The 22,830-nt window shown below is 40.2% G+C and overlaps 1 protein-coding gene and 1 long non-coding RNA gene across 2 annotated transcripts; one reads left to right on the forward strand and one right to left on the reverse strand.

Annotated features, from left to right (window-relative positions):
- Positions 1-6,181: 6,181 nt before the first annotated feature.
- On the reverse strand, positions 6,182-10,177 carry LOC143122448 (uncharacterized). The gene is made up of 6 exons (XR_012986683.1): positions 10,100-10,177; positions 8,725-8,818; positions 8,110-8,182; positions 7,487-7,601; positions 6,510-6,601; positions 6,182-6,413 (listed from the first exon to the last, which is right to left on the reverse strand). It is a non-coding gene; the product is annotated as an uncharacterized LOC143122448 (long non-coding RNA).
- Positions 10,178-12,646: 2,469 nt separating this feature from the next.
- On the forward strand, positions 12,647-19,213 carry ptcd2 (pentatricopeptide repeat domain 2). Its single transcript, XM_076284052.1, has 11 exons — positions 12,647-12,742; positions 13,350-13,481; positions 14,841-14,933; positions 15,100-15,229; positions 15,520-15,637; positions 15,945-16,023; positions 16,253-16,344; positions 16,664-16,777; positions 17,151-17,225; positions 17,364-17,477; positions 18,217-19,213. The coding sequence occupies exons 2-11, from the start codon at positions 13,373-13,375 to the stop codon at positions 18,436-18,438; spliced, it is 1,146 nt and encodes a 381-aa protein (XP_076140167.1). The 5' UTR covers positions 12,647-12,742; positions 13,350-13,372; the 3' UTR covers positions 18,439-19,213.
- The last annotated feature ends 3,617 nt before the right edge of the window (positions 19,214-22,830 follow it).

Raw genomic sequence — 22,830 nt, forward strand, 5'->3', positions numbered from 1 at the left:
GACGTCAACATAATTGATTCGACCGCCATATTGGATTTCACCAAAAACATTTAAAAGGCATCAAAGGTCACAAAGTTTCTCCGATTTTCATGAAACTTGACGCAGATGATCGTCAGACCATGACTCATAAACGCATTGCTTTTTGGAGACATATTCAAAACCGGTTGCCCGTGACAACCAATCAAGTTTGGCGGCGAAGCCGCCAAACAGGAAGTGGAGTGATATCTCAGCAAGGCTTTCGTGTATCAACACCAGACTCAGTACAGGGTCTCAGGACCCAATTAGGAGGAGGCTCAATAAATGTGATGACTTTTGACCTATAGGTGGCGCAATAATCACAAGAAGTGGGCTCATATTTCAGCAATGCTTTCACATATTGAAACCAAACTTAGTATATGGACTTGGGACCTCATCCTGAGGACAGACAATAATTTTAGCAACGTTTGACCACTAGGGGTGCTATAATTTGCAACACTTTCTCGTATCGACACCAAACTTGGTACCTGGACTCGGGACCACATCCTGAATAAGGACAATACATTTAGTGACCTTTGACCACTAGGGGCGCTATAATTAGAAAAACTTTATCGTATCGACACCAAACTTGGTACATGGACTCGGGAACACATCCTGAAGACGCACAATATATTTAGTGAGCTTTGACCACTAGGGGTGCTACAATTATCAACACTTTCTTGTATCGACACCAAACTTGGTATGTGGACTTGTGACTACAACCTGACTACGCACAATAAATTTGGTGATGTTTGAGGTATGCATATGTGTGGGGGGTTATTGGGGTGTGTGGGGGAAGAAGTTTATCTGTGTATATGTGTGTGTGTGGGACAGGGGGGGTTAATTGGGTGTGTGTATAATGTAGCAACATTGGGTTGCCATGACAACTCCTGCTCAACTGCTTGGCCCCCTCATTGCTGCTTGCAGCTATATTTATTATTTAACATCTTTCCTCCGCCATGGGAGTCTATGGCAGCCCATAGAACCGTCTGGTCAAAAGTTGTGAAATTTGGCACACTGATTGGGGACACTCCAATATTTTATTTCACCAAGTTTCATGCCTCCCTGTCGAACCCTCTAGCGCCACCAACAGGCCAAAGTTGGACATGCGTTCACGCACGTAACTTTTGACCCGTTGACCCGATTGTCAAAAATGAGGTATCGTTGGAATCCTTTGACCAAGCCGAGTTCAACGCACCCTATGACGTCAATTTCCGCCATGATGGATTTTCCGCCATTTTGGATTTTGTCAAAAACCTTTAAAAAGTTTCACGCCTCACATAGTTTGTCCGATTTTCACGAAACTTAGCACATAACATCTTCAGACCAAGCCGCACAAAAGTTATCGATTTTCATCTTCGGAACTAAAACTGTTTGCCCGTAACAGCCAAACGAAATATGCGGCGAAGCCGCCAAACAGGAAGTGAGCTCATATCTCAGCAACCCTTTCATCTGTCATAACCAAACTTAGTACATGGACTTATAACCCCATCAGTAGGGCACTCAAAAAATCTGGTGACCTTTGACCTCTAGGGGGCGCTGTAATTAAGAAATATGCCTATTGGCCTGTAGCTGCTATTGTGCTTAGAATTAAAACGCACTAGTGGTGTCTGACAATACTGTGGAAGGTCCTTAGGCTGACCCAAGCCAACTTGTGATGTCATCGTAATTGATTTGGTCGCCATATTGAATTTAATCAAAAACATGAATAAGTATTCGCAAGTCACAAATTTCAGCTGATCCTCACCAAAATTGGCAGAGACCATCTTCAGACCATGCCTTATCAGTGTATTTTTTTCTGGAACAATTGATAGAAGCGTTTGCCTGTAACAGCCAATCGAAATTTGCGGCGAAGCCGCCAAACAGGAAGTGAGCTCATATCTCAGCAACGCTTTCATGTATCAAAACCATACTTAGTACATGGTCCTCAGGACCCACCAGGAGGACGCTCAAGAAATTTGGTGACCTTTGACCTCTAGGGGGCTCTGTAATTGGCAAAAATGTATTTTGGCCTGTAGTTGCTGCATTATTCTGCAATGGAGGTCAATGGCAGCCCATTGAACCGTCTGGTTCATCCTGATGATGCACAAATAAGCTAGTGACCTTTGACCTCTATGGGGGCATTGAAATTACAGCAAGCATGATCATATCTCAATCGATCTTTTATTTTTGATGTGAAACTGATGACAGCGAGTTCCATCCAGTTCATTCTAATGCATGCGTGCAAGGGTGGGGCAGGGTGGGACGGGCAGGGGCGGTTGGGGCGGTGGGCTGGCTGGGGGAGGGGGCAGCGACACTCAGCCCTGGTTCAGCCCCACAAAATCAGTTATGTTTTGATGTGAAACTTGACCTTGTAACTCAGCCATTCTTGGGTTGTTTGACATGGAACTTGCTGTGACTGCTTGATGCTATATGCCTGATGCCACAGCATTGAGTTTCATGCCAAATCTGGACTGCTGAACTGCCTGCTTGGCCCCCACATTGCTGCTTGCAGCTATATTTAATATTTGTTTTTGTTTTATTGTAATATTGTGTGTGTGCTACGGACCCTCATGTGAGTCTGAAATAAAGATGGAATTGAATTGAACAGACTATAAGCCTGGTCAGTCAGGGAGCAGGTTTGATACCCCGTATTTGGGGTCACGCCGGATTTGATACCCCGTATTTGGTTAGGGCCATGCAGGGTTGGAGTGACCGCTGTCTCCCTTTGCTACATGATTTCAACGTTTAGATCATTTCTAAATGACATAGACTGTGGTAGCCAATTGCCAAACAAGCATAAATTCTTTCAAGAGGAAAATCAATGAGCTGTCCCTAATGCTGAAAAAGGGAGACAGAAAGAGCAGGGGACACAAGGACTGATTGATTTCTTTATTTATTTCAATTGAGTGACTGTCTGGCTTTGCTGGCATTTTGCTGCTGCGCACCAGTCTTTGTTTTGGATCAAACTTGTTCCCACACAGTGCATTCAGTAAAAAGTCAATAACAGGAAACAAACTAATGTCATTATCACCACCATATCAGAGAGAGTGCATGTATATCAGCTAGCTCTATTCTATAAACCCTATAGCGCGCGCGCGCGCGCACACACACACACACACACACACACACACACACACACACACACACACACACACACACACACACACACACACACACACACACACACACACACACACACACAGAGCAGGACAGGTAGCCAATGACAGACATTTTTATTTCAGAACTTATCACAACATTTTATGCAGGGGTGTAGTGGAGGCTAAAGACAAGTAAACACAGTTTATCCACCTATGAAATTTCAGAGAATATAGTTTATCCACCTCTTATTAGAGTTTATCCACCTCTCAAAAGAGTTTATTCACCAATTGCAACTTTTATCATTCAAAAATCACACTGTATTATTCAAGTCAAGTCAGTTTTATTTTTAAAGCGCATTTAACATGCACAGAGTGCAACCCAAAGCAGTCCACAAACAAGACACATAACAGAAAGACAAAAGATGCCGGATGGAGCGGTGTAGTCGCCAGCGTGCCCATGACATCAAGACATGACAAATAGGCTACATTTAAAAAATAACAAACACAAAAGATGCCGGACGCTGGACGCAGGGCGTAGTCGCCAGCGTACCCATGACACCAAGACATACAAGACAGACAACAAAACAAATAAAATGTTCACATTCACAATATGCACTCATCAACACTATTTAATAGTTATAAACATTGGACAATAACCTCCACCATAATCAAACATATTCTAATAAAAATCCTATACCGCATGGCGCAGTTCACCTTACCGTGATCACAGAATTTATAGTTTACACATCTTATTTTACCACTGCACCCCTGATTTTATGTATGTCAGCGACCCCATGGTGACCAGTGACACAAATTATCAGACACAAAGATGTTCAGGGATGCCAACCTGACCTGATGCCCCAGGCAGGGCAATAGATAGATAGATAGATAGATAGATAGATACTTTATTGATCCTCAAGGGTCTCAGTAGCATACAGACATAACCCACAACATGCACCTACAGCAGAAATGGTAAACATAAGTATAAGTATAAACATATAACTAAACTCCACTGTACAATAAAGACAGTAGAAGATAAGAAAGATAAGAAAACTAACAAAACAAAATACTAAATACACTATATAAATGAAATTAAGTAAGTCCAATGTGCTTGAGGGTGATCAAGCATAAGACGCTTGTAGTGACAGGGCCGGGACTGGTGAGGTGCTAAAGGGAGTGAGTGTCATGGTGAGGGTTCAAACAGTAGTCCAACCATAGTCCTTAGTTATGTGTGCCTGGCAAGGTGCTCAAGAGAGTGAGTGTCATGATGAAGGTGCAAAAAGTAGTCCAACATTAGTCCAGCAGTGCAACAGTGCAAGAGTAAGGTCTAGAGACCAGCATAAATAATATCGACAAATAGGAGAGTAAGGTATAATGTAGTCAAGGTAAAATTAAAAAACTATTTCAGTGCAAGAACAGGTTGAGGTAATAGGGTTATAGCCATTCATTCATTCAGTATTGTATCAGAAGCCTGACCGCAGCCATTGATCATGTGTGCTAATATAGCATGAAAAACAGTGTAGCAGTAAAACAGTAGTGAAAACATTAGGCTGTGTACATTAGTAAAAACAGTAGTAAAACAGTAGTAAGCAGTAGTGGGCAGTCAGTCAAAAACATGGAGAGGGTGGAGAGGCAGACAGACTAGGCAGAGAAGTCTATCTCTCCTCTTCCCTTTAGTGAGGCATTGAACAGTTCAATGGCCCTAGGAACAAATGACTTCCTCAGCCTTTCAGTTGTGCATGGCAATGAACGAAGTCTCCAGCGGATCAAGCTCTTTTAGTTTTTGATAGTGCTGTAGAGCGGATGACATTCATTGTCCAAGATGTTGATCAGTTTGTTTAGGGTCCTTTTGTCAGATATTGAAGTGATGCACTCCAGTTCAGCTCCCACTACAGAGCCAGCCTTCCTTACCAGCCTGTCAAGTCGCCCAGCATCCTTTTTCTTTGTGCTTCCTCCCCAGCATACCACTGCATAGAAGAGGGCGCTGGCCACAACAGACTGATAGAACATCCTGAGGAGCTTGCTGCACACATTGAAGGACCGCAGCCTCCTCAGGAAGTACAGCCTGCTCTGTCCTTTCTTGTAGAGTGCATCAGTGTTGGCTGACCAGTCCAGTTTATTGTCCAGGTGGAGACCCAGATACTTGTAGGTGCTTACCACCTCCACATTGACCCCATCAATGGAGACTGGTACACAGTAAATCGGCCAGTGTTAATTTTACTCTACGGGTGTTAATTTTAACACTATTCCAGAGTTTATATAATCCTCACTCATCAGTGTTAAAATAACACTTGCCATAGTGTTGCCATATTAACACTAGCCTAGTGTTTTATAATTAACTCTATCAGAGTTAAAATTAACTCTATTGGAGTGTATCATTAACTCCATCAGTGATTCATAATTAACTCTTATCAGAGTTTCAAAATTAACTCTATTGGAGTAATTAATTAATTAATTTCTAGAGCCATATATTTATCAAAATAAACATATTAAACAAACCACAGCAAATTAATTACTTTTCTTTTTTTATTAACATTTGCCATGATATGGCTCAAATCAATGCGCAGAGGTACAATATATATGTCAGTTTGGTCCATAAGCATTTTGTTGAGCAAAGGCCTTATACTCATACAAATCATTGACTAACAATAAAACAGTGTTCCTCACAATCCATAACCACATATGCATGAAAATGTTCTGCAACACTGAGTAAACATTTCATAAACAAGAAATAAAACAATATAATCAAGAGATTTTTTACAATTTGACAAACTTGTGTTTTGCTTCAAACCTATTACTAGAGATGTGCAATAATGGGCCAATTTTCCATAAGCAAGACAGATAATGCACCATGAAGTGATGTTACATGTGGGTATACCCAAAGTCCTTTTAGGCAAGTCCCTCCACTCAGCAGCCATATTGCAACACATTTTGGGCACTTATCGGGCATCTATTTCGGCAGGCTTCACAACACCAATCTTGCTCTAGCGGCAAGATCACAACACATGATTGGCACAATCAATGTCTTCACAACACACCACATGATTGGCTCAATGTATTCACATGTCCACGTTTTGTCACGGAGGGGGATGTGATATATGTAAACAACACCATACGTTACAAACTAACCCCATGCATTTCTATGGAGGATTTTTTGAGTGCTGTGTCTCCTCATTAGAAAGTCTACCTCCTTAAAAAGCTCATGGTGTTCATGTATTCCAAGGCTCCCGAGCTGTTCTTGACCAAATGCTGCGACACTCGTTGCTTTAGGCGCCATGCCAGATAGCCTGTCCCTCTTCCAGCATCGTAGAAGTGTTCCTGCAAAATAATGTGGGCAAGAACTATGATTATCCAGATCAATAGTTGAACATTATTATTATATATAACCTTAAATGGAAATGAGTAAAATCTTACATAGCCATTGGTGGAGTAAGGATCCCTGAGATTAGGAAACAGTCACAATGCCGAGTGCATATCTTTTTCTTTGACTACGTACTGGTATCCTTCTAAAAACAATAGGAAAATTATATTAGATATATTCAGACAACATTACAAGCTATAAAATGGAAGAGTGATTAAACATGGATTATGGATAAAATATAGACTTAACGCTTCTTGCCACTAAAATATGCTTAAGTAATATTACATTACATTATATTTGGCTAACACATTTTTAACCAAAGCGACTAACATGGTAGCAGTTTAAGTTTTAAAGCAATTCTCTCAACAATTTAAAAACAGTAGAGTACAGTAAGAATAAGTGCATCAGTGAGTGCTGTTTTTAAACAGTTGAGTGTCAGTTCAAGACAGGTGGTAAGTACTAGGATCAGCAAGACTTGTTGTAAGTAGTGCTATGAGAGGAGATGTTCTCTAAAGAGCTGTGTCTTCAGGAGTTTTTTGAAAATGGAGCCACTGTGTAGTTGGTAATAGATATTCCTACAGCTAAGGTTCTGCCTTATAGCATTTATCAACCCCACAATCACCAGTTCAATATTGTTTTTACATAGCAATTCTATTACCAAAAACCTGGATTAAAAGACATCAATTTAGGGTTTTCTTGTCACTCTGCAGGCAGGTTGTGTGAGGCTATATGTGCACAATAATGATTTTTCATTTTATTTCACATTACATTATTCACCCTATTACATGCACTCTATTTTTCTCACTCAAACAGTCAATTGTGATGTTATGTTACACTGTTCTTTCACTTTGAATGAATGGAACGATAACATTGGATCAATGTAAAAATGGCACTACCTAAGTCTGAGTAGGGATGTCCTGAGATAACCCCACCCATGGAATCCCTCTCGTTCAGTCAGAAAATAGCTCATAGTTTGACTGGACCTAACTGTTGTATACAATTAGATTAATTTATTCAAAACAAAACATACCCATGGACCAGGATATTCAGAAGATGCCTTCTTGTACAGTGTGTCAAGGTGCTCTACTATACTCCTCCATTATTTCCTCTCCCATTTAACTCTTCTCCAGAACCTCCTGGACCATCTATGCGTAAAAAAAGAAACAATAACAGTGATACACTTGTAAAGAGAAAACTTACATGCACCCTCTAAAAAGTACAAACAAGAAAGCTAAGGGGGCAGCTAGAACGTCAAAAAACAAACGCTATTTAATACCACTGATACTGCTCAAAATATAATTACACTTCTGTGGTTGTGTGATGAGGGTCTCTACAGACAAACAGAAGTATTGTAAACTTGTAAAGTGTACAGAGAGGTTATAACAAGACCTGTATCTGAAGGAAGCAAATTGCTTGGCTTCGTGTTCCAGTAGCATGAAATCAATGGGATTTTGATCTTGCAGCACTGGATCTGCAAGCAGATCTGACTGAATCTAATAAACATACTTTACGTTCAGCCAGATCAGTGCAGAGCTGCAAGATTGAATGTGCCCACTGATGAGACACTACCGGAACACAAAGCTAGGCTTCTGCATTTTGGAGACGAGACAGACAAGGATTTCTCCTAGTGATATTTTAATTTTAAATGCTCACCTGTTTGGCCTTTTTCTGCTGAATCTCCTATGGCAGAGGTGTTCTCTTCTTTTGCACCAGTGGATTGATGTGCCTTGTTTGAAGAACAAGAAAAAAAAATTGGAATCTTAAAGGGCTGCTTTAAGAAATTCGGTCTCCGATTTTATTTCACTTAATTCACAAAAGACAAAATCTTTTTTTTTTTTTAACCTTACCCACGTTATTTGGCGTGAACAACACGTTTCACAATTTTCTTCATCAGGTTTGAACGTGAACCTAAAGCCTTCACGCCAAATAAAGTCAACAAAATATACCCTTCAGTGTGCGATTTATACTAGTTTTTGACTTTTTAATAGTTATACTGCACACCATCAGCACCTGCAAAAGGGCTGTGCACAGGGATTTTGAACCTTGATTGATTTCAAATGTATTTCTTAAAAAGGATCATAAGGATCTGCATTAACTCCAGCCAGGATACAAAGTGTGCATGTGAAATCATTAAGAAACATGCCTATGGTCAGGCTGATTCATAGTCTAAACAAGCTAGAAAAAAGGGGAAAAAAAGCGTTGCAATATGGCCGCCGAGTGGAGGCACTTGCCTATAAGGACTTTGGCTAAACTCACATAAAACCTCACCTTCTCGAATTAAACTTTGAAAAGAAAAACCAGGCTGCAGTTTGAGGTACTTTTTTCTCCATGGTACTGGACATTGATGAGCATTTTGCTGACCCTGTTAAAACAAAGAAAATGATTACATCAATACAAGAACAACAATGATTTGACTATCAGCAGTATATCAACTAACCAGCAAAGGACTTCTAAACTTTATTCTGACATTATTTACCACAGGTTACCAAATGTTTCAACCGCAAGTGTTTTTGTCTTAAAATATGTTTATATAATCCCTACTTTTTAAGCAACAGTAAGTTGTATTTAAGTAATAACTTAAACTCAAAACTCAACAGTAAGAAAGTATTTAAGTAATAACTTAAATAATTTTATTAGGCAGTAAACTCATCTACATATTACCATATCCATAAAAAAACTGCTCATAATTTCAGAGAATTAACATGTCTTACTCTGCTCAGCTGTAACGTTATGCCTGATGGACTGAATATCTTTATGCACGTGCTTGCAAGCTAGTATTGAACCACAATTTCTACAAATATCTAAAATTAGTATAAGCTAGCTAACTTCTATACTCTTTGGCTTACCTGCACCCTTTATAAGTTAGGAAACAAAGAAATTGATCTAACCCAAATAAAGCCAACAGACTCTAACAGAAACGAATACCAGTGCCATACAGAGAATGGAGACTGCACCAAACCAACCAGGCTAACGGTTACTTTACACCTCTGTTTGGTAAAATGCCTAACAGTTAAACGAATGCCCTCGTGGTCTCAGCTAATGTTAGCTAGCAGCAATTTTTTTTATAAGCAAGCAATAGTGTTCAGTTCAACCAAACGTCAATGAGTCGACAGACTGTTATAATTAGTCAGTCAACAGATTAATTTGTGCCAGGTGAGCATTTGGCAGCACACTAACGTTAGATCGCTATGAACAGTGGAGTTCTGGCTGTAACTAGTTCTAATGTTAATCAGCTAGGCTATGTTAGCATGTTAGAGCTATTCCCTCAGTGGGTATTCAAATTCCAACCGCCTTTTCGAATTTCAGAAAGGACTTTAAGACGTTGTTGACTCCAATATTACATTAATGTCAGTTTACAGTTTAAGTATTACAAATTAACATAAACTTAACCATTTCAATTTGATAAGGTTATAACCCACCGAAGTTATGTTAGCTTGCTGGATGTTTTACCAATAATTTTCTGAGCTAGCACTAGCTAGCGACCTTGCTACTAGCTAGCGACCAAGCTAACGTCACCAATATTTCATAGTAGGTAAAACACGTTGGTATGAAAACATATACCTGTGATGTGACATTACTTAATTGTGTATTTGTCGTAGTTTTCATGCTAGCGTACAGAAGTAGAGGGAACAAATGAATTTACCTTTTACTATCCCACGCTGTACTTCAATGGCGTCCATCTTCTTTTCAAAAATCTCAACTGAAGGACCGGAAGTGTAAATGACTCCACCCAGAGAATGTCTAATTAGACGGGCTCTGCTCCACCCCAGAGTTCGTACATTCACACCCACTTAAAACACTAAGTTGTGAGTTTTAATTACACCGTGGGTGTACATGTTTGTTCAAACAACTCCCGAAGTTACACTAATTAACACTAATGAACACTGAAAAATATGTCTCTGAAAAATTAACACTTAATAACACTGTCAATTTTACTGTGGCAGAGCGAATATTACCATTCTCTGAACTACAATATTTCGAATGTTTCACAAAAAATCTACAGCTGTTCCTTCAGTTTTTTTCTCAGTTAACCCCTTCAGACCTGATTTTTTTCTGTTAAGCATAAAAAAATTTATTCAGCTGATTTTTACTCCTCTCCAATGTAGAAATAAAGGGGAAAAAATAATTATTTGATAAATCATGTCTTTATTACTGTTTTTTAATGTCCATTACAATGGACGCCTCGACTAAATAGGTGTAAAATGACATGAGGACTTAGGGAAAAAACACTATGTTTTTACATATAGTATTGAAAGTAATAATCACATATGACTTAAACATTTGGAACTGGATGTTTGCATGTGTCTAAATGTTTTTTATCTATTATCTATTATTGTCTATGAGCAGGTCAAAACATGCACATTAACTAATGTGCCAGATTGCGTCCACACAATGTGCTTTACTAAAGTGTATGTGCTCATTTTACTAAATTGTGCGCTCAATTTTGTAAATTGTGTGCTTGTTTTACTAAACAGTGTGTTTATTTTACTACATTGTGGGCTCATTTGCTAAATTGCACTCATTTTATTTCATCACATTCTCATTTGAATTTTTGTAAAAAGAGCACACAATTTAGTAAAATAAGTGTACTTTTTAATAAAACGAGAGCACGATTTAGTAAAATGAACACACTATGTACTGTAGTTAAACAAACGCACAATACACAAAAATGTGTGCACAATCTAGTATAATGAGCGCACAATTTAGTAAAGCGAGCACATGATTTAGTAAAACGAGTGTATGTTTTCTCAATACATAGAAAATCTTGCAATGACACCACCCAGGAGATGTCATTGTAAGATTGTTTTTGTATATCAAGATAATATACGCTTGTTTTACTGAATTATGCACTTATTTTACTAAGAGTGCGTTTGTAAATTGCCACTCCAAGCGCTCTGAGCCAACTCTAAAACTTTTAACTATAAATTTGGACCGTGGGTGGAATTATCGTTCGTTTATTCAAAGTGTCACACTCTCAGAGCATCCAGAGCGTACTCTGGGTACTGTTATACTAACAACAATAGATTGTAATATGGTTAGTACGGAACCCTAGAGCAGTCATTGCAAGATATTTTTGGTATATATCCAGAAAACGTATGCTCATTTTACTAAATTGTGTGCACATATTGCTAAATCATGCGCTTGTTATACTAAATAGTGCACTCGTTTTACTAAATTTAGTAAACATACGCACAATTTACTAAAACGTGCACACAATATATTAAAATGTTATGTAAAATGTAATAAACTAGTTTTTTGAACTTCAGAGAGCTATTCTATTTTCAGTGTCAGATTGAATTTACGAACGCACCCTAAATTGTGCACTCGTTTTACTACATAGTGTGCTCGTCTACTAAATCACTCTTTTTAGTAAATAGTGCACTCATTGTACTAAAATGTGCACTCATTTTACAAAAAAATAGCACAATTTGACTAAATGAGCCCACCATTTAGCAAAATGGACACACTATTTAGTAAACCGAGCACACATTTGACTGAATTCAGTGCACAATCTAATAAAATGAGAGCACGATTTAGTAAAAATGACGACACATTTTAGTAAAATGAGTGCACATTCATCCAAAATAGCTGAAATAAATAAAAAATGCATTCAAAATTATAGCTTGGGTCTTGAGGATATGTCAGAACATTGCCTGGTGAGTGCCTAAATGAGTGTTGGCTAACATCTCCCAACACCTGATGTCCATTGGGATGGACATTAAACTTTGAAAAAATCCTGTACTACACTGTTATGAAATATATTCAAACTAACTTCAAATATCATCACCTGCAATGGTTAAAATTATACTGAGTGCAAATTGGTTAGGCTATCATAAACATAAATTCATATTTATGAGGGGAAAAATGTGTTTACTCCTGTTCCTATCTAGCTTCAGAGCCATGCTTGTCTTGTCTGATGTCTGAAGTGCTCTCAGATCAAGTTACAGGCCCTAACTGCATTCTGATTGGGTCATCAGGATCCAATCAGTTACAAAGCATAATTAAAATGGTGAAATCACAGATTTTCATTGGTCTAGACCCAAAAATATGTCATGTCCATTCCAATGGACGTGTTATCTTTTGATCATCTCACATGGGCATGCAACTTTCGTAATGAGACACATTGGGTGTTGGACGCTAGAGCGGGATTGACGTTTATTTCAAAGGTAGTCTACGGGAAATTTGGGTACAATACTGCCCTCTACTGTTCATAGAAAGAGTCAGCACAGTTTTACGCATTAAGAAATTGTCTGCGTAGGCTGTGTGAAACGCACCGTCCACACTGGTAGGATGATGTTCTATGATTATTCTATTTTTACTTGAAATTGTTTCATAAACCAACGGCTGTAGGCTATATAAAGTAGCCTATATGTAATTCTTCTGCGTGGACTTCGGGGTAGGCCTAACATGTGAACTTGCGCATTGCATTCAATGCACTGCTGTAAATGTAGCCAACGTTAGCCAAAATTAATGTCACAGTACAGATGCGACACTGAACAAGGTTTGCATGTCATACAGTTTGGCACAATTTAAAGGCATAGCGTGAGAAAACATATCGATGCGCTCACTCAATACATCGGTATTTTTAAAAAACGTTATAGGGTGAATGAAGTTCACTACTAGCTAAGTTGCTATCACCGGTCAATCGTAGAGGCTGACATATTGGAAAATACCAAACCGCTGTGCTATATGGGGGGAGGCAAGGAGAATACACATCAGGGTACAGTATTCGCAGTATGTGGCTGTTGCTCATGTAATGTCATTGCTTACGTTTCAAATATACACTTGGACACATTCACTGTTATACTAGCTTGAAACCACACACATATGAGAGTAGAGTGAATATAACGATAATATTTCAGAGGTCTTGCACCTATGTTGTCATTTTATAGTATGTTCTGCTGACTTCAACAACATGGCGCTGCGTGGACTGAACATTTGTGTCCGATTAATGCGTGATTCTCCAAGAAAAGGAATACTTCAGAGTTCGCCCCGAGTGGGGTGTTTGGGATGTCAAATTGGAGGTGAGTGTTGAATATATTTCTTTACATCTACTCTTTGTTTTTAAGGTCTTCTTGCAGGTTAACGTGTGCGACAGTCAGTCCCAGGTCCAATGTCACAGACTCAGACCAGTCCACGTTAGTACCACATCTACTGTAGCCTATTAATAACGTGAAACCCCAGAGAGAGTTCCAAGTCCATCAGATCTGTGGTAAACGCACACAAGTACGTTTAGATTACGGAGGAAAGCATGTAAGCCTACATTATATGAGCCATTTCTTGACTGTGCAGCATGTGCAATACTTGTGCAGATTCAGATTTGTATTTGTCACATAGCCTACATACAATGCAGTGAAATGTTACAGTCGGCTCCATGCCAAGCGAAAACACACAAACTGACACTGAACAACCTACCAAAAACAGTAACAGACAACTAACTTCTTGTACAGGCCATGGTTATCTCCAAGCTGGACTATTGTAATGCACTGTTAGCTGGCCTACCTGCTTGTGTAGTAGGATCGTTAAAACTGATTCAGAATGCCTCAGCACGTCTTCAATCAGCCAAAGAGGACACATGTAATTCCTCTCCTAGTTACACTGGTTCCCTAGAGTGGCCAAATTAAATTTAAATCTCTCACTTTGGCTTGTAGGACACTGACTGGATCTGCTCCCTATTTTAATTCAATGATCAAGATGTACATCCCCAACCGCCCACTGCGTTCTTCTGATGAGTGTCTGATGTGTCGACCAGCCATAAACGCTAGGTCAAATTCAAGACTCTTTTCCTCAGAGGTTCCATGTTGGTGGAATGAGTTGCCCAGTGCTCTCTGTTCCTGTGATAGCTTTGGGTCTTTCAAGAGGGGTCTAAAGGCATGTCTGTTGCACTTAAGTTTATTAAGTGTTTCTTATGCGTTATGATTTGTATACTATATTATTGTTTATTATTTTCATTAGGCTATAGATTGAGTTGGCATTGTTGTTTATTATTGCTATTCTCCTTAATGTAGTCTTACAAACTTTTTAAATTGTTTACTGTTAAATTTGACTATTTTATTGTTGTTATTTGTATGTCGCTTTGGACAAAAGCATCTGCCAAATCCTATAACCATAACCATAACCATGTGCTGCAGGTAATACCTGGGAGATGCCTCTTTACGCAAGCAGTCACAAAAGAATCATTATGACATAAGTTATTGACATTATTGACTGGGATTATTATTGGACTCTTTCCAAAAAGCTTTCTCTCTGATGTAGCCTACTCTGTCTATGTTCAAAATTAAGTAACATCTTGGACTCCTCTTCTGCACACCATGAGTTTATAATCTGACTGTCTAGTTTAGGAAGTATTTGCTGTCTGATGATGGTGTCTGATTTGTTTTTAGCAAAACGGCATCTCTTGTCTGAAGATGTTGTGAAGCTGCAAGATTTTCAACAGAGGAAACTTGCCGTGGCCCACCAGGTTTCAGGAGCAAAAAGTATGTCTGATCATTGACCTAACGCTTCTGTCATTTAAGCATAAGCAGTTATGGTATGTCTTAATTTGCATCATGACTGTAAGAGTAGAACTAAAGCTTCTGGCAGAAAGCCCTACAGAATCAGATCACACTTTGTACTGTAATGGGACTTGTGCTTATCTTTCAGGCGACTACTTCGAGAACGTGAATCAGAAACTGCAGAAGAACGAGTTAATTCTGAAGGACGAACTGAAGCTGCTGCTGCACTTGTGCCAGTCGGCCGATGACATGGTCACGGCCAAGAGCGCCATATACAGGTGAGGGGACCCTGGGGGAAGGAACACAAGTCTGCACTTTTCAGAAGTTTATTCATGTGCATTTGCTGTCTGGAACTTTTTGTGTGGCAAGAAATGTATGGCATGACATGATAAAAAGGAAACAGCAAATGAAAAGGAACACATTGCTTTATAAATGGAACATGAACAGGTATCCGTTGTCCACTCCAGACTTAGTCCTTCTCAGTTAGGATAAAAATGTGTGTGTGTGTGTGTGTGTGTGTGTGAGTACGTGTGCATACGTGCGTGTGTGTGTTTCTGTGTGATTACAGGTATCATGAGGAGAATAGAAATGTGTCATTTGGGGACTTTAAATTTGGTCCCCTGTTCATGAGACTCTGCTATGAACTCGGCCTGGAGGACATGGCAGTGACGACTGTAACTGACAAGGTAAAAATGGCAAAGGGAATAGACAGACAGACACACACACACACACACGCACACACACACGCACACACACACACACACACACACACACAGAAACTGTCATCATCAGCAGCAGTAGCATTAACATGTCTAATTCTGATCCCTTGTTCTCATTGTTGTTTCCTGTTAATGCCAGCGGGGGGAGCTGTTTATTAAAATCTGTTTATGTGACCATTTTCTATTGATTCCGTCTTGACAGCTGTCCTGCCTCCTAATGCTCAACTGATCGACTAAAAGAAAATGTCTTCTCACATTTTGTCTTTTCCTTCAGACACTCAAAGGATTCTTCTCAGATTCCACGTCATTCAACATTGCCATTGACATGCTGTTTATGAAAGAATGCTATGACAGTAAGGACTTCATTTTGTTTTTCCATTACCACACATACTGCTTTATTAGACTTTTCTCACTAATAAAACCCCAATGTTGACTGGCTGTGTGACTAACCTCAATTTCCAGTTGGCGTCTGTGAAGTTCCTTGAGACATATATTTACGTATGTTGGTGCTACATGTCTGTAAATTAACTTGAATTGAACTTGAATACATGAAGACTAAGATAATCTGTTTTCTTACTGTAGGTGCCTTAGAGGTTGTGGCAGAGATGAGAAACCAGGGTGTGACCTTCAATAAAGACACCCACACGTTAGCTTGCGCCACCTGTTACAAGCTGGTGAGCATCCTGGGAATAGATACTCCGGTTGGTCGAAAAGAGCCGTTTATAACAGGATCACACTTTTTAATCCCCATGGGAGACCTATCTGATCAAGTACCATTAGTAGTTATATTGTGTGTTGTGTGGTGATGCAGTAACTCTTAGCATCTCCACTTTGCAAGCAGCTAATCTGGGTTTGTTCACAAATGTTGGAGGTTATTTGGGTTGCTATGGATACCCATTACCTTTGCCTATATTCCATCCTGACTCCTCACTTTTACACAGAGTTGAACTTGAACCTCTGGTTTGTCCTCACTGTCCTGTTTATTGTGTACAGAATACTCCAAAGTCTTACAGAGTCTGCATGGTCCTGCTGGAGGAGGGACAGCTCAAAGGTCACATGATACCCAGGCACGCTTACTGCTTCGCTGCTGCTCTTGCCATCAAACAGGTGAAGGTCGTTCTCCTGCAGCAGAAAGAAAAAAAAAACCTGTCAAGGATTCATTAAGTGCTATTGGGGTAGACCAAAAAGTGAGATCTGGGATATAGATAAGGCCTGAAGTGTGAGGAGGTGAACGTTCAAGGTCGACAAGTTTTACATTTGAATGCTTTGATTGTGTAAAAAAAAAAAATTTCTTCACTTTAAACTGTAAACAAATTGGCACACAACGAGGCAGATGCCATAAACTTTTGCCTCCAATTTGAATCTACCCAACATTTAGACTCAACATTTCTTAGTTTATCCCTCTTGTTTTGAGCTTATAATTCTTGTTGTCACAATTCATGTGTGTAATTTAAGCTTTTCCTTCTTTTCTTTGTTTCAGAATGACTTGGAAAAAGCCAAGAAATTTTACTCTCAAATCATGAACACAGAAAGCAAACTATGCATGAATCTAAATGTGAGTTTGTGTGTGCGAGTGTGTTTATGTTTGTGCCTGTGTGCGTGTATATGCTGTGAATGTGTGTATAGTTGTCTAGATTCATATAAGTGTGTCCTTTTGAATTATCACTGTTATGACTGTTTTTTTGTGTGTTAGGTGTGGATCTTGGCAATGGAGGGATCTATAAGAGACGCCGTTGCTATCCTTAACACATCCATCCTCCCCAACACTCCCACCTTCGTCAAGAGGCCTGAATTTAGCCAGGAAGTGGTAAGAGTAGAAAAAAGCCTTACCTAGAGCTTACTACTACATTTATGGAAAATCAAAGTTTCTTTAAATCAAGAATCCTCTCCAAACAAAAGATTTGTTTTGGCCTCAAAACACCTTTCCACATTGATGTAGTTCTCCATTGCTGAAGTATGGGTAGGGGTTCTAAGTCAACACTGTAACACAACATGTCAAACGGAACACTTAAGGGTTGCCATACGCCACCCCTTTTCTTTTTTTGTACCTAGTGCTCTCAACCTCATTTTCAAAGCGCTTTGGTCAAGTGTTTATTGTTGCTAGGTTAGGGTTGTCAGGAGAGAAGTGACATTGATGAGCCCAGCGCTGTTTTCAAAATGAAACAGATTTCAACTTTTAGCGCTTTGAGCGCTGCGGGAAAAAACAGTCAGCGCTTAGGCCTTTCTCCACCGAGGGCGCTGAGCGCTGTGAATGCTTAACTTCATAGGAAAATAACCGCCGTTGGCGCAAAAAACGTGATTGGTGGACACAGGCCCTACGGCATCTTGTGCAGCAATGTAAAAACCAATTTACAAATTTGTGCAAATTACATCCATTAACATTAGGTGTTTTCTACAGTAATGTATACTACATGTATAAATATATATAATGATGCATTAGTACCTGTTATATTTTTCAATGCTACCTCGTCTCCTTTCCTGTAACTGCCTGGTCTTTGGTCTGTCCTGGTGTGTGGTGGCTGACCTGCAATTCCACGCGTGTCCAGCTGGAGGAGCTGCAGAGGCAGAGTGTGGATGGGACGTGGGCGGTGCAGGTGGAGCGGGTGGTGGCACGGCTGCAGAAGGCCGGGCAGGTGACGGTGCAGAGTCTGGACGCCATGCTGTGCCACACGCCCAAGGGCAAGAGGAGGACGATGCCCATGCTGGAGGAGAGAAAGACCAGCCGCAGGACACTCAGGCCACTGCGCTCTACACTGCTGTCTGAGTAACACACACACACACACACACACACACACACACACACTTGGAGACGGACCAGCCAGAGACCATGGCAACTTGTTATTTGCCTTAAAGCTGGAGCTCTGGGTGGGGAATGTCATGGATAGTATCATCTCTTGAGAGCTGTCAGTCCAACACCAGTGTTAATTCACCAAAGCTGCTTTGAACAATGTGTCCTACAATGAGTAGGAGTTACCGCTGTAATTCTATTGTGGTTCTGGAATGATGGACTTTTTTAGAACCGGAGCTTCCCCATTCAGTCAAAGGGACTATCTGTGACTCCAGTCAAGTTGATGCCAGTCTTTGTAACCGGGCCATGCCCAAATCCAGAGCTCTGGACTCTGTGGCGAGCCTAACTGCTCCCTCTCCGGTCCATAGAATGGAGCGCTGTGCCGTCAGTGCAGCCCTCTCTTTTATAAAGCCTGATCTGGTGGCTAGGAGGGCGGATGGAAACTTTCCCTCCTCCGGTGTTCACTCAGCATCACACACACTTGGAAGTTACGCATAAAATGGGTGCCTCTGTGAAGGAAAGCTGCTATATAGAAAAGATAATTGATTGGCCACAGAGTCAGAATAAAGTCGTCCTTCTCCCTCACAGCCAGCAGAGGGCGGAACAGTCTCTGTATGAAATTGGTTTCATGTTTGTGAGAGGTCAGAACTGTACTGATATGTAATTAAGAGCTTATACATATTCTTATGAATAGGATTATTAATTAATTAATGTGTAATTAAAGGAGGTCTTGGTGATGCCTCACCAGATAGCAATTCATGACTCATGTCTGTCCATGTTTGCATGTGTAAACATTTGTTATTGCATTGTTGGATCATTTATATCTTTTTTACATTGTTAGATGGCAGATATTGTTCAGTTAATGAACTGATTCAGCATTTGGAGGAGAGAATATGACCACGGCAAGATAAGCAAGGTTCAGTTCAGTAAAAAGACAGATAATCACCATAGGAGATGCTGCTTGAGGTCAGAGACTACATCTTCAGTTTAAATATTAACTTTGCCCTCCATCAGCTGATGAATGAACTGCACCTAGAAATTCAGAGGGTTATTCCATGGTACTGTGCAGGTGTGGAGCTTTCTCGAGTTTACTGTGTGTGTGTGTGTGTGTGTGTGTGTGTGTGTGTGTGTGTGTGTGTGTGTGTGTGTGTGTGTGTGTGTGTGTGTGTGTGTGTGTGTGTGTGTCTGGTGTTGCCACTAAAGCTTCGTCCAAGCTGTGGACAGATGATGCTGTAATTATAACTCTATTTAACTCTGCTCCCCAGGAAGTCACACTGTGACAAACAACTGTGTAATTAGCCTCAACCTTTTGTTGCATAGGCCTACAATGCAAAACATAATAACAAAGTGTAATAACAGCACATTCATGCTGCTGCCTCTCTGTGACTACAAGGGTTATTTAGGCAGATGATCAAAGAGCTGAGTTGCTGATATCTGCAGTAGATAAAGTCACATATTCTGTTTAAGTGGTTCTCAATAGAGACATGACCGGTGGGGTGTGAGGAACACGAGATGCCACGAGCACGAACACGAGAACAAAATAGCCACACCCAAACATAAGAGTCATAATCGGACTGACCTATTATGAATTAAAATAATATCTGATCCATTGGACTGAGACAGGAAATGTAGGCTATAATGTGGAACCAAGATGTGAAAAAAGTATTTTAAACGTTACCATTTTGCCGGGTTGATGGGGTCAGGTGGGGCTTGAAACCTGCAAAGTGGGGAATAACGGAAAAAGTTTGAGAAGCACTGCTCCTACAGCTGTCTGTTGAACAAAGGGCTGCCTGCTTACCTTATTAAAGGGCATAAGGCTGTCTGGCTTCCCAAAATGACCGGAAGTAGCCTTATTGATTCTGCCAAACAGGCTAAGTGCTGAATTCCCCTTACCACAGACTCTCTCACACACACACACACACAGACTCACACTCCTGCAGCAGATTTGTAAGGAAATGCCTGACGTGTAGTGACTGTCCTGGGGCAGTTTTATGGCTGTTTTGGCTCGCTGTCTCTGCTCAGGACTGCCTTCTCGTAAATCCAGAGATTTTATGGATGTGTGTGAGTGTGTGTGCATTTGTGTGTGTTAGGGCTGGGAAAAGCAGAGTAACTCATTTATTGATACTCTCATAATACTTTGTCCACAGCAAAAGATGTATCTATAACACCACAATATCTGTTTAATGAAGAAGAAAAGGGGAAATGTTATTTCTAAAATGCTAAATTATGTGTTTATTCATTGCATTTCTCAAGGGATTTAAAACAGTGCACATAGAGTGTTTTAGCTCAGTGCCTCTTAAAAATAAATAAATAACAGATTCCTTTTTACCTTTAAACGTATATGTCAGTGTTCGCAGACATTTCAGTGTTTATGCCAATTTATGTTTATGAATGAAGTTATGACTGGTAAATTGGCATGAGTCCGTTCAGAATATGAATGGTACAATTGAATATTTTAATTAAAAAATACTGATATTTGGCGGCAGTATATCAATAATGTATCACAAAAAAGTAATATATTGCCATATCAATATTTTGTCCCACCCCTTTGTGTGTGTGTACGTGTGAGAGAGTGTATGTGTGTATTTGTGTGTGTGTGTGTGTGTGTGTGTGTGTGTGTGTGTGAGAGACAGAGAGAGAGAGAGGGAGGTGTCTATCTCCAATCTGGAGTGGATGGCCTCCCATAGAGTTTATTACTCACATAAAAACAGAGTTTATTTAGAGCTCATTTTGCCGTCTGTGTACAGGAGAGAAACCCATGATGAGAGGGAGGCTTCAAGGGGGCCCTTACATAACAGTCCCAAACCTGGAGTTATTTTTTGTAAGGGTTAGGTTTAGTTAGCAGCCTATCGAATTAGAGGGTAGATTATTGTTATTCAGCTGGGAATGCATGATATTTGCCATATTAGGGGCATTGTTGTAGTGGACATAACAAATGCCACAGGCAGGCCTATAACAAAAACTGTGAGTTTGACTAATAACTGTGCTTACAATGTAGAAATAGATCCTAGAAGCCCTAAATCGCCTGATGGTTATTAATAGACTGCGTTAGTTCAGCTACTTGAGGCTGTGAGGGCTTCCAGGGGGCCTCATACCTCCCACTGTTTCTTCTCTTTCCCCTAGGATCTGCCAGTCGTCAGTCCGGTGTGTTTTCTTGTTTCCGCTGCGGAGCGGGTGGAGCTGAGCAATAGTCTCGGAATGTTCACGACGAGCTTTGATCTGTCAGCCGCGTGGGTTCAGCCGAATGCGGCGCGCGGGGCAGCTGCTGCATTCCACGCACTCCTGACCAACCATTCGGTAAAATCCTGTCAGTGGGCGCGGTATGGCCATACTGCACGTTCCTTTATGTATTGGACTCGTTAATTAGAAAGACAATATGACAAGCACGAGGCGCGAATGGATTTTACATGACACAGGTTGAAATTCAAGTAGCCTATAGGCTAACCAAAAACAATTTTTATTTGTATCAGAACATTAGCCTCCTGCTCCAATATGGTAGGTTATACTGCGACCAGACGTGGCGTATCATGAGAACGATCATGCGGGTGAGCTGTTGTGCACCCTGGGTCAATGTCACTCGTGCCTTTTGACGTCAGTCAGAAAACGTGGTGGTGATGTCAAAATAAGTTCATTACTTTGTGAAAAGTAAGTCCAGAGAATCACTCCTGAAATATTTGTTGGAAACACCATGTTCAAGCTGATCGCAATTAATAATTGCTATCAATAATATCAATAATAATAATTAATAGGAAAACATGGTGGTGTTTATTATAATAACACATCTCTATAGGCTAATCAAATGAAATCTAGACAAAACCCTGACACATTAAGAATGGTATGGAGTTAGGCTAATGCATCTCTGCCAAGGCCTAGGCTTGTGTCTTCTTAATAGGATGACAGGGGACTCATTAGGTCGGTTCACATAGTGCTCAGCTCTTGGGTCTGTAGTTGATAGCCCTCCTCCATAAACGCATTCAGTTACCACTTTCAGACCACTGCCAGATAAATAAATATTACTGAAAAGAAGGCAGGCCAGGTAATAATAAAACTTCTAACTCAATCTGTCCTTTAAATGGACATCTGACAGTGTGTCTGAATTCATCAATGCAGCTAACTCAGTTGAAATAACTAATCCTATTAGCAACTTTTTAGTAACGAGATTTAGAGAAAATCATGCAGATGTAATTATGGCAGTAACTCAAATAAATTAACTGTATCACAGGATTGCCCTCAAAGCAAATCTCTTGAGGGGTAATCCTAAACTCAAAATCAAAACCCACAAAGAAAATGGTTTGGTAATGTGTGTGAAATAATGAGGAAAAACCTCCAACCAAAAACACAGCGAACCACACAACCCAGAAATGAGAGAAAA

The sequence above is a fragment of the Alosa pseudoharengus genome, unplaced genomic scaffold (assembly GCF_046254945.1).
Source record: "Alosa pseudoharengus isolate Yale_2024_CS ecotype anadromous, Long Island Sound unplaced genomic scaffold, YU_APseudo_1.1 YU_APseudo_1.1_scf_14, whole genome shotgun sequence".
NCBI classification, from domain to species: Eukaryota; Metazoa; Chordata; class Actinopteri; order Clupeiformes; family Clupeidae; genus Alosa; species Alosa pseudoharengus.